General features: G+C 42.8%; 1 protein-coding gene across 1 annotated transcript; it reads right to left on the bottom strand.

Annotated features, from left to right (window-relative positions):
• Positions 1 to 39: 39 nt before the first annotated feature.
• Positions 40 to 9,513, bottom strand: agtr1b (angiotensin II receptor, type 1b). Its single transcript, XM_049564926.1, has 2 exons — positions 9,365 to 9,513; positions 40 to 2,279 (listed from the first exon to the last, which is right to left on the bottom strand). The coding sequence occupies exon 2, from the start codon at positions 2,171 to 2,173 to the stop codon at positions 1,094 to 1,096; it is 1,080 nt and encodes a 359-aa protein (XP_049420883.1). The 5' UTR covers positions 2,174 to 2,279; positions 9,365 to 9,513; the 3' UTR covers positions 40 to 1,093.
• Positions 9,514 to 17,686: the final 8,173 nt, after the last annotated feature.

Genomic DNA, 17,686 nt, shown 5'->3' with positions numbered 1-17,686 from the left:
TGGAGGAACGGGGGCCGACATGATGCACAGTCAATGATTAATCGATGCTCGAGGTGCTCAGGGAAACTCTGAGCCATGGTCACTTGATTCGAAGTTGTAATAGCTACTTAATGTGACATCAGCTGTTATTTCTGGTAACTAATGACACATTTTAATGACGAATCACTTCTTTTACTGAGGTTTTTTTCATTTTATTCATATTTTCATATATTCACAAACTGTACATTTACAGAGTAAGAAAAAAAAGAATCTATCAACATGTTTAAATACCACAAAGACAACCACCAGAGGTATTAACAATGATCACCCTGCCTGGAGTGTTTGTGTAGGACTCTTATTTATACAGCATGTTACTCCCAGACTGGGCAACATTTCAGCAATCGTATCATGCAAACACTTAACCACATATATCATACAGGAACAAGTTAGTCAAATATGTTACTAACTGATATAAACTTACATCACAATGTTGCTACACTTTCATTGTTCCATGTGCACAGCTGCTGACAGATCATACATGGGTGGCTTATGATTTTTTTTGGCCTCTTTGCTGAGCACTTGATCACTGTTCCAACTGGTGAAAGACCTGCTGAGCACACAGAATGGTTATCACGGACAATATATTACTGCACCGTATCCTTATGGCGACAAAATCCTGCAGTACATGCATATCTTATATAAATAATGGGATAAGCAATCTGTAATTATGTGTAGTCTTTTCTTGCATGGCAGTACTCCTGGATGGTTTTTTTTTTTTTTTTTTTACAACATGTGTCAGTGACACTGACTTCATTTCCCGTAACTGGAGTGAAACACTTGAATGCATGACTGTGACAAGCACGAGTGTTGTGTGACATGTGGTGGTTTATGAATAATTGTTCTGCAGATAAGCTCTGTACAAAGTAGTGAATGTCTCTTGGACTCACAGAGGAACATGAATACAACATTTCAGCCATTCTGCATGGTTCAGTGCTTGGTAATACAGTTGGGGTTTTAAAAGCATGGATTGTCTCCATCCCCGGCTCCTTAACCACAGACCAAAAGAGCAGGGGGAGTGAACTTGTACCCTCACTCTTTTTTTTTCTCCCCCCCTTCACTTAACATCAGGGGAGGCCTTACTTTTGGCTGTGAGGCTCAGTGCCTCAGAGGCACGAAAAGACAGGGCGCTCATCTTGGAGCTGATGCTCGGGTGAGGCCCTGTGGCTCCACTCGGCGAGCAGCGCAACAGACGCACCAAGTTTTTGCGAAAGTTGTGCCCAACAAAGCCGTACACGAGGGGGTTGACACAGCTGTTAAAGTAGGCAATGCAGATGGTGAAGGGCATGGCGGTGTCGATGATATCCAGGATGGTACAGTTCTCCACCAGTTTCAGCTGGGTGAGAATTTGCATTAGGTGGAACACCTGATGGGGCATCCAGCACAGGAAGAAGGCCAGGAGAGCTGCTGCAAGCATGCGCAGAACCTCGTCATCACGGGAACGGGAGCTTTTCTGGATGTGCCTCTTCCCCAGCAGCGCCCGTCCGATGAGGCAGTAACAGGTGATGATGATGATGAAGGGCACCAGGAAGCCCAGCAGGCTTTTCATCAGGCTGATGGCCAGCAGGAGCTCTTTCAATCTTAAGGCATCTTCAATATTTGGGTGCAGAATGCCACACACTGTAGTGTAGTTTGTGATTTTGTGGAGATCCCTGGTCATTGCTGTGGGCACAGTAAGAACAAAAGCAAAAAGCCAGATCACCACACAGGTAATTCGTGCGTACACTACGGTGCGGAACCTGCGTGATCGCATTGGGTGGACTATGGCGAGATAGCGGTCCATGCTGAGCGCTGTGAGGAAGAAGATGCTGGTGTAGAGGTTAAACGTCACCAGCCCTGCGCAGGCCTTGCACAGGAATCCTCCAAAGGGCCAGTGATAGCCTATGGCTGTAGATGTGGCCCACATGGGCAGAGTGATGAGGAAGGTGAGGTCAGAAACAGCAAGATTGAGCACAAATATGTTGGCCACCGTCTTGAGCTTCATGTAGCAGTAGATGACGGCCACCACCATACTGTTTCCGACAATGCCGATGACAAAGATACAGCTGTAGACGATGGGTACCAGGGTGAAGATGAATTCATGCGTTCCAGACATGCCGCAATCCAGAGATATCCCTTCTGTCGTTATATTCGTCATTTTCCCTTTTTAGTGCCAGATCCTGGGACTTTTAAACAGGGGGCCCTGTCGGCAGGGTGCGTCTGTGGTGACTGATACAGGCCTTGGGCGAGGGCCTCAGCGAGTCCTATAAAAGAAACACAACAAAAATGTCACAGGCAGTCTAGGGGAAGAGCCATCATTACCGCTGGCATGGTCCATAAACGCTAATCCACACAAGCACCAATGAAAGTGCTCACCCTACACCAGCTCATTAAAGACCTGCACATTAAAGCCATCCTGACGCTTTATGTTATTTCTGTAAAATAAGAAGCCATGAAAAACAGATGTTGTATGTTATTCAATATTCCAAAAATGCCCTTTGAAACATCATTATTCAGACAGTCTGCATTCTCCCCCCTCCTTTAAATCGTGTCTCGGCTAATGAATGGCAACAGTAAAACAGTACAGTGTTTATCAAATGGCCCGTCCATCTGGGTGGACTGTCAGCACCCGGAAGGAGAACATTTATGCCTTGTGTTACGACCTGTGTTAATGAAGACTGCATGGCAAAGTGCGAGCTTGGATAACAACACCATTAAACACTGAGGTACTGAGGGAGGAGAGAGAAAGAGAGAGTTGAGGCTGCAGTCACTGTAAAAAAAAAAAAAAAAAAAAAGACATGTCACGTTTCAAACCCTTGGTGTGCAGAGATACATTGTACTCAGCATGAGAACTTCTAATCAGCACACACCTAAACAAACAGGACAGCAGGGATTCGGCTCTGTGGAAACTTTGCTCTGTGAGAAAATCAAACCTGCGTGCTGCGGAAAATTTGCCTCGGGGCTAGTTTTTGCTTCATTTGTAGCAGCAGAATGTGAAATGGGAATTAAAAAAAAAAAATCTTCCCTTTGTTGAGAGTCTTTATGTTTAATAGAATGGCTTAGTGAGTGTCATTAGTGGGGCTGATGTAATAATATTAGCATAAGCCTCATATAGTCTATTGCTATAGCTGCAAAGATAGTTTCTGCTACTAATTACATAAAAATGACAACGTGTTTGTGGTAACATTAAAACTAAATAGATGCCGGGGAAAACGTGCTCTGAATTTGGGGCTCAAAAGAGCACAGAAAAAATAACTTATGGGCTGTTTTTTGGAATATGAAGTTGACTATGTTGTGTAATACAGATAAAATGTAGACTACTGTGTGTGCTGCCACAATAAAAAATCCTCTCATTCCAGTTTGGCTAAACTAAGCAGGTGTCTTGCCACAAGATGGCATTCTAGCGCCAAGATTTTACTCTCCCCACATCTCACAGCTGATCCAGTCCAGTGATATCATCATGGAAATTATTGACAATATTGACAAAATGGCATTTGCTTCTAAAGGAAGCCGTTGCTGCTTTTACAGCTACTGTGGTCTACTTACTGAAAGCACTATTATAAACCTTCCCTATCTGCATGCCTGTTGCACTCTGGTTGCCATTAAGCCTGTTTAAACCCTTCCAGTAGAACTATTTTATCTCCTAGTCAAAGATCTGCTAATTTTCCACTGGGTTTGAGCGCATGAATTCTTTGAAAAAACCCCTCCATGCACTAAAGCAACTACCGTATCGGTTGCAGATGTGGGGACTGTTGAGTGTGGAAGATGTGTGGGTGCCAAGGGCAACAGAATAATGAAATATCTCTGCGAGCTTCCTGCACAGACCCCGCTGTAGTAGGTAGGGTAAAGCACCAACACAGATGTCACTGCTTGGATTTACTGTACATGTGTTTTCTTTCTATAATGATTATAACAGTGGGTGGCTGTAAATTTAAACTATACAGAGGAGAGCGACAAAACACATATCAGTTTCAGAGTTTAGGGATATAAAACCGTTTAAGAAAAATCTCTTGATGCTGAGAAGATTTTCTGATGACCACAAATGGAAATATGGGAGAAAATGGACACCACATGGCTTTAAGCATTATTGGAAAGGCTGGCACTTTAACTGCCAGTATTTTTCCATGAGGGAGATGCTCAAGGTGAGGGGACGTGTGCGCGCAGAGAGCATCAACAAGGCTGAAAGTTATTGCTGCCTATGTATGTAAGTAAGCCCCATAATAAAGGTGAGGTGGCACCGACAGAAGGTATCTCGGAAGCAGGTGATTTAGTGTGGCTGTATCCAGTGAGCTATAGCTCGGGAGTGAGATGGTACATTACTGAATGACAGCCATAAACCCTGGGTGACCACAGACAGGAAGGTAAACACCCACTTCACAAGGTCCATGGGCCAAGCTGCATCCTCTCAGACAAGACAATGGATTGTGAGGCCATGCGCCATTTGCAAACACACAGCTGCTTACAGTGAATGATAAAAATCAGGAATGGGAGGAAGTTTGGGGACGTTTCTGCTCCTCAGAGACTGACTCCTGAATGGCACCGCAGTGGCAACATTCCACGTCTAATCCTATTTTGGGGTTTTTAAAATGGAGCCCCTTGCAGGGATCATGGGAATTTCTTAGAAAGCTAAACCTAGGAAAATTAAGATCACAGCCGAGTTTAGATAGCATTGTGGTTCCCATCAACAGAGCTATCTGACGCTGCTCTCGGCCTGAACACCCGGCTGCTCTGACATGAGCACCACCATCTGGCTGCCCATAGAGAGAGCCACTAAAATGTCTGGTTGATGGAGTTAATGATTTATATCGGCCCATTATAGAGTGAGGTTCATCTTCCTGGGAACAGCCACCAACCTCATGATCTTCCTCTCGTTAAGGCCTCGTTTCAGGCCTGTTAGGTCAACAGAACATTTTGCAAAAACGGGTGCTGCCCCATTTTGCATCCTGTATCTTCAAGCATTTTGCAAGAATACAAATTAAACACTCAACTTCCCAACATCAACAAATGGCAGCCTTGAAACAACTTTGCAGCTTAAAGGTCCAGAGTGTAGGATGTAGGGGCTTCTATACACGCAAAGAGAAACTGTTTTCTTTGGTACATAGTCACCTGAAACTAAAAATTCATGTTTTCATTACCTTAGAATGAGCCGTTTATATCTACATATGCAGTGGGTCATCTGCCATGTTGTTTCTACAGTAGCCCAAAACAGGGCTGCTCCCTAATAATAAACCAAATGTCAGTCAACCAGAAAGGTCATTAGTCTGCAAGATTTCATTGGTCACTTAGTCGCAAGAAAACAAACAAAAAAACCCCATGAAACTCCATTAGGAGCTGCACCATGTCAACATAAATCAATTCAAATAAACACAAGAAGTTTGTGCTCTAGAAAAGGATCAGCACTCAGTGAATAATCTCCTAAGCCCTATGATAAGCTATTATGGCAAGGCTGAGCTATACAGACCAGTGAGCAGTGATAACTAACATGTCTTTGGGGTCATCGGGTGGGAACCTCCTTTCACCAGTGTTTCGTCTAGTTGGTCCCATGACACCTCCAGGAGGCTAGACAGTGATCTCTGGCGTCCCAGAGACACTCCCCTAATGCCAGGTCTCACTGCTCCCCACACCAACCCAACAACCTCCTTTACCCTACTTACACATGGCTTTCTCAGCCCAAACAGCCATGTGTAAGTAAAAACCTATATGGGTGGACCATGTGGGAATTTAATTTGAAAGGACAGAAAGATGAAGTGGCCACGCTCAGCAGTCAGAGTTAATTTCCAGGGCTGGTACAGTACCTGTGGTTATTCCACAGGCTAGTTAATAACATGGTGGGCAGGAAATCCAAAGTGTGGGATCATTTTGAGAAGGTGAAGGACGAACCCAAGGTGATATGTAAACTCATCTTCATTGGTCGACTACAAACATGACGTATCATTTGAAACATGGAAGTAGCTACATGCCCATTAGCCACTTAGCACAATCATTACTGCTTTGCCGACAGCGTCATTAACAGGCGGCTCGCTCAGTGTGTGACGTGCATTTACAGATAAAATATAGGCCTATATTAATGAAGGTTCATTAGTACGGTTTTGTATTTCTCTGTAATGTAGCACAGTGTTAACAATGTTACTGATACTTTTCTTTCTCACACCTTGAACTCAAACCTTTGTGTTGTCCCGCCCAAAAAAATGTAATCGAATAATCAAATTAATATTGTAAACATGCGGGTTACTCGTGGACTAATAGCCCTAAACAGCAACCATTGGTCGGCTAGGAAAATTCTTAGTCGGGGGCAGCCCTGGCCCAAAATGCACAAACCAAATGCTGGCTCTAGATAGGGTCATTTCCGTTTTTGCGTCTTCATCATAGCTCTCCTACATACTTGGCATATAAGAGAAATCTCATTCTCTCAGTCTCAGTTGGCTGCAATCTGCAACTTCACCACTATATGCCGCTAAATCCTTCATACCAGACTTTTAATAGGTCATTATCACTCAACCAAACTGTCAAAATAAATGTTGGCAAGATTCGTATGCTATTATGTGTCTGTGTATGTGTGCTATGGTTGATGTGTGGTTATGCTTACGTACAAGAAACACTTAGTGATGGTTAGGGTAAGATCATGTTTTGGCTTAAAATACCAAATTGTGGTGGCACAATCATGGCTGGAAATGCTGCCAGTGTCTTGCAAGGAAATAATGTTTTTGTTGGTCTCAAACAGTGGTCTGCAGCTTGGCAGTTGTCTCACCCTCGCAGATGTCACACCATCCATCATCCCCTACACTTCATGATGACCAAGTCAGCTCATACATGTAATCAGAGCTATCCTCCTGAGATCCTTGGGTTTACTGCACCTCACAATTCATTCTGCTTAACTTTGACCTGTTGTCCTCGTTCGTGGACACTTTTTGTGCCATCTAGTGGCAGTAAGAGCTCAATACACTTATCCATGTAAAAACAAAAAGCCAACCATCTCTGCCAAGTCAGTCTACAGTCATTCCCGACACAAAAGTGGGCAAGGTCCAAAACTTGATCGCATTTTATTGTTGAAACTTGTTTATTTATGATTAATAAAGTTTGCAGTTTGATATGGCAACACTGAGACAGCTAGGACACTGTTAATAAGAAAGGACTAGTCTGAAGACATTGGGACTTTATTACTGTCTCATCTAAGGACACGACTTTATTGTTGACAAGGTTTCATTTTTTTATACTTGTCAAGTCCTACTGATCCCAAATAGCTCGGAGAAATTGGAAATGCACGCCAAACAAAAGTTCAGGTTTCAGGAGGCTATAAGATTTTAAACACATTAATATGATACAGGGTTCCTGCACATTTCCACTGTCAAAATATAAAAACCTTTCCATGACTTTTTAAGGACCCATAATAGCATTTTTTTTTTCCTGCACCACTTGCCCAGCATTTTTTAAAACATATCAGATTCGAACTCATGTCAAACATATTTTCAGCTTGCTAGAGAGAAACAGAACTTGGGGAGAAAATGGAGAAATGTACGTGACGGCAAACAAAACGTCACACATCGACTTATATTTGAGCTACGTTACACTGACAGCTACAAAAACTAAATTTGCCATCATGTTACATTATGTAGATGGTTATCCACAGACGATTACTGTAAGAAATTTCGATGACTTTTACAAGACTTTCAATGATTTTTACTGATTCCAAGACTTTTCCAGGCTTGGAAAACATGATTGTGATATTCTATTTTTCGAGGTTTTCCATGGCTGTGGGAATCTTATATGATTACAAATGTAACATATCTGAGGTTTGCAGAAATGTGTAATCCCAACATTTTATTCTGGTGACTGGGCTTTATTACTCCTTCTAGAGCAATAATATGAGTGTCAGAAAGGGTTGTGCACCTCGACCGCAACTCACTTCCTCCTTTGTCTCAGCTTACAGGGCCCCCCTTCGTTGAAGAGTTTTTAAAGTAGGGAACTTGACCGAACTCACTGACTGCCAAATGTTAAGTGCGATGTGGCCATGCAATTAAGTTCATTGCCGTTTTTAAAAAAACGCACCAAACAATCACGTTTCTCTGTTTAAAAATGTGCATTTTATACATATATGGTCAAAAAGAGAAAAAACAGAGGTTTTTGATTAAGCGTGTGTGTGTGTGTGAGAAAGACAGAGAGTGAGAGTGATAGTGTCCATGAACTAAATGAAGACTTGATGTCTGCTTGCCAGAGAGGAGCTAATGGACATATTGGCTTCAGAAACTATGTCTGCATTTTTTGGTTTACAAAACTGCACTTTCCGACGACTTCCACAATTAGACAGCACAAACGTCAGCCTGTAAAGCGTCCCCTCATTTCCTGTACAGTATTTTATGAAACATGCCACTGGCGCCTTCAATTACAATAACATCACAAGTTATAAATCCATTCCTCTCCTACTTATTTACAATCACTGAGAGAGATAGTTTGTAAGGAGATTATTTCACTGCAGAACCTGAGATGATATTAAATAACACGTTTACTGGCTCTCAGGAGTAGCTTTAGTCTCCAACATAGAAACACTAGGGGGGAAAGTAAGCGCCTATAAAAGTGAAACCCATACAGAGCTCTTGGTTTTAAGAGCGTGATGTTCAGCTTTCACTCTGAAGCCACAATTTCTTTTCCTCATGTTCATTCTCCAGCATTTCCCCCTCAACATTCAGACCTGTCTCTCTCTGTGTCACCTGTTCTTCCTCCTCTTTTCCTCAGTTACCTCACCCTGCTACTCCACAGCCAACAAGTCTCCTTCACCATCTCATCTTTTCCCTGCATGTTTTGGGATTAAACTCTTCATAAAGAGAGGATTTTTAGGCAGCGCACAGCTACTGTTTATCAGGAAGTGGATTAAATTCTCTCTGGGGGATACGAGACAGTGTAAACTTCACTATAGACTCCATCCCTCTCTTATAGTTTGCATTGCGCAGTTCTTCACATCTCTGCCGCGCAGCTACAGTAGTTATATTAAACGCTCTGCACACACAGGACTTTCACATGAACAACTTGGCCAAACAGCAACAACAGGTGGCACTGATAAAGTCAATGAATGCATCTAATATGTCATTTTGTTGTATGCATTCACAACGTGCGTGCGTTCCCATGGTAATATCAGAGATTTTCAACAAAGGGCTGATGAGATCAATATTTACAGACACTGAAACCTTTATATGCAGGCGTTGGAAGATTAGAAACATGTAAACACAGCTGTAAGTACTTATAATGAGTTTATCTAATGAGAGAGGCTGGTGCAAAAAAAAAAGTTAAATTTCAGAAGTTGATTGAAAAAGTTGGCAAAACATCCCCCTGAAAATGAGATAACGTGAGGTCTTACCTGTGGTGCTGAACCAGGAGGCAGTTGATGCTTCAGAGCAGGACAGACAGAGAGACCACCGCAGTGTGCCAGTGGCTGCCTCTGATTTAACTTAACTGGTGGAGCGAGACGAGCAGGAATACCGTCTGACACACAAACACCCCCCCTCCACCCCCTCCCCTCACCCCACTACTCTCCTCTTCCTCTCTCTCTCACACACACACACACACACACACACACTGCAATGATGAATGAATTTCCTTGGAGCCAGTCAGCAACGTATTGTCCTGGCCCATCTTTTTTCTGTGGCCATCAGCCTGCACACACACACAAACACACACAAGATCTTACACAATAGCACCTCTCCTCCACCTCCTCCTCCTCCCCTCTCTGCTCCTCCTCCCCGAGCACCATCCCTCTCCCCTCTCCCCTCTCCCTTAATGTCTGCTTTTAATCACTCACTTTCTCTTTCATATGAAATTTATTGCCACCTTCGACAGGTACAGCTGACTAAAGCGCCAAATCCAGGCCTGTTGCATGATCTTTTGAGGCCGCTCAATTCAGCCTTACAGTTTAATTAACCCGACATGCACGCAGGCCTAAACAGCACTTTGGTTGATCTTACTTTAATATCTCAATCACCTCTCCTTCCTCCACCATAGCACTCATCTCTCATCCCATGACAGTCCCCTGTCCATTGTCTTTGGCACAACATGAAAGGAATGTCCAGGCTTCAATTGTGATTGGACCTGTCGACACACTATTAATAGCTGCCACGAGCTCGCCCTTGGCTTGGATCGGGTGTATCAGGGGGCCCGGAGGTGGGGGAAAATGGTGAGGTGGAGCTGGAGAGTTTGGTTACTGCTTTTCTTTTACTCCTTGCTGGGCTTCCTCAGAACATTTCCCGTTTTTCAGTGGGATTCAGTTGTCACTCATTTGTCAGTTTTTTTCGTAAGGAGGTGGATGTATTGTTGGAGTGTGTGAACGTGGGTGACCGGGCTGACAGCTCCCTGTGGTCAAGGCGGCTTTGTTGAGGCTATTTAAGCGAGAGTGCGGCCCATGCTGATAAATGTGACTGGTAAAACTGTACGGCAACGAATAATTTCATAGAAGAATTTGAGTGGTGCCAAAGGGAGGAATTTGAAGCCGGCACACTTTGCAGTTGTGTAATCCAGCTGTAATAAGATGGGATTCTATTTTTAGCAACTGCAAACAACCATCAGACACTCCTTGGCGCTAAAGATATTTGTCTCTCACTATTATGCTCTTTCTCAAAGTCTTGACAGGTGTTGAGAAGTAGGTCACATCCTCACCTCTCAGCCTCAGTCCAAAGCTGCTATCGCAACTGTCACTGAAATGGATAGTGATGGATGAGGCGGTGTTGCTGTCATCCTCTAAATCCCCTCAGTTTCAGTGTCTGCGGAGTTGACGGCGAAGCAAGCCATCACCTGGGTTAAAGACAAACGAGGAAAGAAAGGAAAAACAAACACTTTGGGCTAAGTGGAGGTCCTGTTGGGCGGCTTTTGCTCGCTCAGGTGTGACCCAGTTATTTGAGAATAATCACATTTACCAAGCTTTCTATGGCTCACAGCGTCTCAGGGGTCACATGGGGTGAAAAGGCAAAATGTAGAAAGAGCTGGAAGACTACATGACATGCACCAGAGCGCTCTTCAGTCTTTCTACCTGTCATTTCTCAGGAAGGGTGCAAAGAGGAGGACTGTATCTGACTGTGTCGGAAACACAGCAACAGAGACATTTACACCTCCAGGGTTATTATGATCAGGCTCCATTACGTCTTCAATTACTGTGAACGATAAAGATCATCCATTAGGGGAAGGTTCTCTCATTGCGTATCCTGTCGCAGCCGTGAGCATCCATACAGTATCAAATCGCCCTGCATTGCCTTGGCCTCACTGTCATGAGAATTATCAACAATCTATAGCTGACCCCAGAGACCTCTCAGGAAGTGAGGAGAAAAGTTATGTATCGTGCTCCGAAATCTGCACTACACTTTCCACAAAACGAATAACTCTCAGTGGGGACAGGATGTTGTTGCAACACCCCGCACTACAGTGCTGATTTACAGTCCTTGTGTACAAGCAGAAACAGATGTTGATGATTTAAAAAAAATGGAGATCTCGGGGGATAAAATAAAATGAGATTTCCTCTGGGACTATTTCTTAGAATAGATAGGTGGTGTTTATTTCAGACATAGGTGCAGATCTAAAACATGTGCAAAAACATGAAGTAGCAGAGGACTTCTATCTTGACAAAATTCAAGATATTCAAACCATAAATTGGTGCAGAAAAGGCACCAGAATGCAGAAAATTAAGTATTTGATGCTCACAATTGTCTGGCAGAGAAGCTCCAAACCCCCTGTTTCAACCAAAACCTCAACCGAAACCTACACCCTTGATTTCAGCTTGTGGCGTGTGTGATTACAAACTAAAACATCATGTCCTGAAATAAACTCCATGATAAACTTTAAAAAAGAAGATGAATTATCATTCCAAGATTACGTCTAAACTGTGCAACACTTAGGAATCCAATACAACTAGTAAAATCCACAGATGGTAATTTATCATCTGTTGGGTAATACACCATTTCTGGGTGGGTGAGGCCAGAGAGAGGACAAGGCTTCATCTCATACCCTCGATGTTCATGTTCATACCCTAGAGGTGTGATAGTGGGCAATGCTTTTGTTAATCAAATCACTCTAACAAGATAAGCTGTGTTAGCACTTGAGCTGTAGTAGAATGAATTGATGACCGAGGTAATTACTGGTAGCACAGAGCACTGCGGGAAACGGCAGACCTTCTGCACCAGAGCAACACAGGCACTAAAATGCCAAACCATCACGCAGCCACCTGCTGAAGAAAGACAATACTGTGTGAGCTCTGAAGACTGAGCTTTAACCGTAAACTGCTGACCTATATTGACCGTCAAGAGGCTGACTCGTCTCCGATAAGAATATCTGACAAGTTTCTGCATGGTTTTCGTCAAAAATCCATGTGTGAGCTGATTACATTTTAATTCATGACAGGGGGCCAATATCATTACAATAAAATGATCACAAATACGAGCTGCATGTTTCTTTTATCACGCTACTCATTAGTGCTGCTGAAGAATGTTATTTTTTGCCAAACTTCTTACACAAGACACTCATCTCCTCCGTATAAAGAAAGTGATCTGCAGAGCATCATCAGCTTTTCTTCGAAAATCCGTTCATCTTGTACTGTGCTTGTTTTAAACCTCACTATGAAAATTATTGCCCCATTGCTCCCAGATGTGTTGTATTCATAAACCTGTTTCCCAACAGCAGACATTTGGACTTGTCGCAGCAGGAAAGGCACAGGTGGAACTAATAACACTCAGGATGTCTAAGATCCAGCAATCACTGTGATGAAACGCAGCAATTAATAACATTATTAGATACACCGGTGTTTGACAAGTGAAACATGGTAAGTTCAGCTTTACCTTTTAAGGTACTGCCGAGGTTTTAGACATAACTGTAAAGACACAGGGTTACCGGGTGAAAAACCCCTCTTGGGAATAAAGTCTATTTTCTTTTAAACCATATATATGATGATATATATGAATATTATTATTACAATGTATGTCAGAGGCATGCTTAAGTAAACACACTGATTTAAAGGATAATTAAATCATAACAGACTTTGATTTGTTATTATAAGACTTAATGTAAAATATAGCAAAAGGGCATCTTCCCCTCACGACCCCGGGAAGATTCGGGACAAGCTGACATCAGCTTGTGGCTGAAATCTTTATATAGTCATCTCATCTAGGCATATTACTGCGAGTGTTTACATTACATACACTGCTACATGTAGCCACATGCTAACGTCTGGGAAACTTGAAATCTTGGTTGCCAGTGTTATTTCTTCCTGGTTTCAGATCATATTCCTGCTGGAACATGTCTGGTTGTATACGTTTTGGTAACACTGGTGATGTTTCACAGCCTCAGTGATGCTGCAGAGATGTGGAAGAGCAATCAGAGCAGACTGGGCTTATTCAGAAGGGGGGCTTAAAAAAAATGGGTGCTATAACAGAGCGTTTCAGACTGAGCTTGAGGCACAGACATTCATTCATTCATTCATTCATTCATTTTCTGTAACTGCTTATCCTGTTAGGGTGGAGAATGGAGTCTATCCTAGCCGACATTGGGCGAGAGGTGGGGTACACCCTGGACAGGTCGGCAGACTATCACAGGGCTGACACATAGTAGACCATTTTACACTGCAAGATTTTCCGCAAATGTTGGGACGTTTTGCCGGCATGCTGTGAGCGTTTAGACAAACAGAGCCAGATTGGCGAGTTGATCCGAGGTGCCCAATTTTCTGCCTCGTAGGGTAGTCATATTGGCGGAACCCTTTTAGTTTAAACAGACTGAGGCGACCTTCCATAACGGGAGGGGCTGTTGAAGGCTTGTGGGAGGAGCTGTTGATGACGCTGCACATGCGACCCACTGGCGGGGGATAAACAGGAAACAACTAATAGCAGGAATTAGCGAGCAGCTAGTAGCAAGAGGGAAACGCAAACCTGACAGACACTGTAAAGATGAGCAACTGGGGACACAAGGAATTGCGCGCCCTCCTTGCCCTCGCAAACAAAGAGGCCATTAACCATCAGATGACGGGACGGTGAGGAACGGGCCCACTTACGAGAAAATTGACCAGCCGCGGTTTCTCTCCCACGTCACTGTTTACGTCACACGCTGAGCTACACCTTTTGTTACTTGCTCACGCCCCCCATTGGCTCGAAAAAGGCACATTCTGTATAAACAAAAGTAGGTAGGCGGCATGTTGCTGCACTCCCCAATTTTGTTTTTATACTGCCAATGCTGAAAAAAGACTGATTGGGCTTTCCTGCAAATTTGCACAATTCCTGTGTCCAATGGGTGATGCTAACTCGGCCCCTGAAAGTGCCACAGACACTTGGTGCTGAAGCTAATCTAGCATTTCATGTGCTAACTCACCGACATAATTCTTTTCATCGTTGCTTCAGGATGTTTTTGCAAGTAAAACATGTGTGGTGCTCGCTTTTGCCGCTTTGGGGCAGTTAAATAAATCCAATCCTCATCTTTACCTTGTTGGCCTTACACCTGAACTTCAGACAGGAAACAATGTATTCCGTCCCTGCTGTGAGCATTTGGCTGTGCTGTGACTCTTGGTAAACTTGGAACAGGTGGCCTGATGTCACTGCTCATCTTCATTAAGGTAAGAACTGGCTGCTTGTGCTTTGGTATATTGTGATTGCGTGCCTCTTGGCTTTGTTCAGTTGGTGTTTATGTGCTTGGCTGACAAGCTGCTTGCTGTTTCATTGCTCTCTGGCAGATCTTTGTGGGACCTCTGCCTTGGCTTTTACTGCTGTGTTTGCATAGATGTTATTTGTGATGGGACATGTTGTTCTTGCCGAGTTCTTGAGTTTGGTTTGAATTTTTGCATGTGAATAACGATGCCCTCATGGTGCTGATTTTGCATTGTGGTGAAGTCTGAATACCTCTGTGTTGACTGTTGTGTTGTGCTGCTGTTGAGTGTTTGTAGTGGGATTGCATCATCCTTCCTTCCAGGTTTTTTCTGCAGATTTGTGATTGTTTATTACTGTCTCTCTCACTACAAGTTTAGGTCTCTGGAATGCTAATGTTTGTTGTACTTCGTTGCAATCATCCTTCTCACTTATGTAGTACATTGTGATGTTGGCTCATTGAGGACTACTCAGTTCCATGTGTTGCTTCCTCAATCTTACATCCATGTCTTATATGGATGGACTATATATTTCTTAAGAAGAGCCCATCCTGCTTATTTGCAAACTCTGCTTCCAAGCTGCTGCAAAAAGTACCCGCTGCTGCTGCTATCGCTACTCACATACTACGTGTTGCATTTCACACACTCCACAGCAGCATCCACATATTGACTGAGTCTAAGTTCTGCTGTGAGAAGGAGAGTTTGTTGTCATTGCTCCCCAGGTCCTGCTGTGCTGAACTTGTGGGGAGTGATGGGGTCAAAGTCGAGATGCTGAATATCAACTCTGAACTGTATTCACACAATAAACCCCCCCCCATGCAAGTAGGCTAACTGAACCATGATATATATGTAGCAGTATGCAGGACATTATGTTGTCGTAGTCCGTCAGAAATGTGTGGACACATTCTTGTACACGAAGGGTTTGGAGAGCTTTTCCATAGAAATCTGTTACTGGGTAAAAATGTTTTTGTTTTTTTTAAACTTTTTTTTCTGTTTTTATTTGGAACTCCCATACAAACAAAAAACAACCATCTCACACGAGACAACACTTGACTTGAAAACAAAAGACTTTTTTTTAATTGAATTTTTAAGTTTTCTAAGAACTATAATTTCAAGTGTTACAGTTTCTGTGTTTACAAATTTACTCTGTATGATAAAGAATAGGACACGCACATTCCCGAAGCCCACTGGGTTGGGTGCTGGATCTCAAAGTATGTAAAGCATGAAAAACGTTTTTATTTTGCATGAAGTTTCGAGTGTGATGCTCTTCCTCAGACTGCTGCAGTCTTAGCAGTCTAAGGAAGAGCATCACACTCAAAATAAAAAATTGCATACGGGAGCTCTTTTGGTGTGCAGATCGCTTTTTTCTTTTTTCATACAAATTTACTCTCCCCCTCTGTGTTTGTCCAAATCACGTTACCTTACGAAGCATCTGAATTCACGAGATTAGGTGATCAAGGTTTCAGTGATCATGCAGAAATCCAGCCCTGATTTGCTACGTAGCCTGGCCTGAATAGCTCCCACAGCAAAGACATTATTGCCAAATCTCTACCAATGGACCCATTTCTACAGTCACATGATATATGCTGTCATATCGCCCAACCCTACCTGTCTAATATGCCTTTCAAGCAAACATGGATTCCAACAGGATAGGCTGCATTATCATTGTTAAATTCTTGTGGACTAAAATGCTTTTAAAACATTCATTTTCTGTAACTGCTTATCCTGTTGGGGGTCTCGGAGAGCCTATCCCAGCTGACACTGGGTGAGAGGCTGGGTACACCCTGGACAGGTCACCAGACCATCACATAGAGACAGACAACCATTCACACTCACATTTACACCTATGGGCAGTTTAGGCCTTGTTTACACAGATACCGATACAAATAAAAATGGATTTTTATTTATCCCGTACAAAAACAATTCCGGGTTTACACGATCAGTTGTGAAAACGACATCCCTGTTTACACAAAAATGCAAAAACGGCAGCTTTTTGCTGCAATTAGCATGCCAGGCCAGTAGGTGGCTAGTGATCAAAACAATGATAATCTACATTTTAACCTTGTGTAGCATAGTTAGCTGCTATACACTTACTAATATTGGGCACAGCAGACGTCTTTGTGCACCGATGTAGCGGTGATGTTGATGCAGCAGTGCTAAGTTCATTTGTAAGCTTGTAAGTAGTCCCAAAAGTGCTAACAAAACATAAACAACCCGGCATATATCCGCCATTGTTGTTGTGACTCCCGGGTGCCTGATGGGCATGCGCGAACTGGGTTGCAACGTCATCGTTTTCAAAAATCTCCGTCTATCCTGTTTACACGTCTCCATAGAAATGGATATTTTTAAAAACTTTCACTTTGGAAGCCATTTTTGAAAATCTCGGTTTTCGTCGAGAAAACATGTAAATGATAGGTGCAAACGCAAAGATAAATCCCCGTTTTCAGAAATATACAGAACCGTATAAACAGGCCCTTTGAGTCACCAGTTGACCTGCAATGTCTTTGGATTGAGGGAGGAAGCTGGAGTACCTGGAGAAAACCCATGCTGAGACAGTAAGGAACATGGAAACTGGGCTCCCACACCCCGAGGTTTGAACCAGGAACCCTCTTGCTGTGAGGCAACAGTGCGTGAAGCGCCTTTTTCAACATTGATACTGTAATTTTAAAAGCATAATGTATATCAATATGCCCTTATTATGTGATTCAGTGCTGACATAGAGATTTTGATTAAGACATTTATCAACTTGAAATGCCACTTAATTAACATAAATAGTTCACCCATTCTTGAGAAGGGGGACTAATCATGTCCTACCAAACAAAGCCTTAAAATTATAACTTATCATTACACTAATTCTGTTTTTTGGGGTGGAATATTAATTTCAAAGGATTTATTTATATGAAAAAATATGATTTATAATTATTTTGATCTGTTTTCATTTTTATTTTACTTGTAAACTTGCCCTGTGCCAGAAAATACCTTTGTCCCAAAAAAGAATAAACAACATAAATTAAAAAATGTGTTAAAAGCCTTCATAAGTAACAGTGCATACTGATAGCATTGGTGTCAAAATTTACT

The sequence above is a fragment of the Epinephelus fuscoguttatus genome, linkage group LG21, assembly GCF_011397635.1.
Source record: "Epinephelus fuscoguttatus linkage group LG21, E.fuscoguttatus.final_Chr_v1".
NCBI lineage: Eukaryota > Metazoa > Chordata > Actinopteri > Perciformes > Serranidae > Epinephelus > Epinephelus fuscoguttatus.
This window is presented reverse-complemented; position numbering and strand designations above follow the sequence as displayed.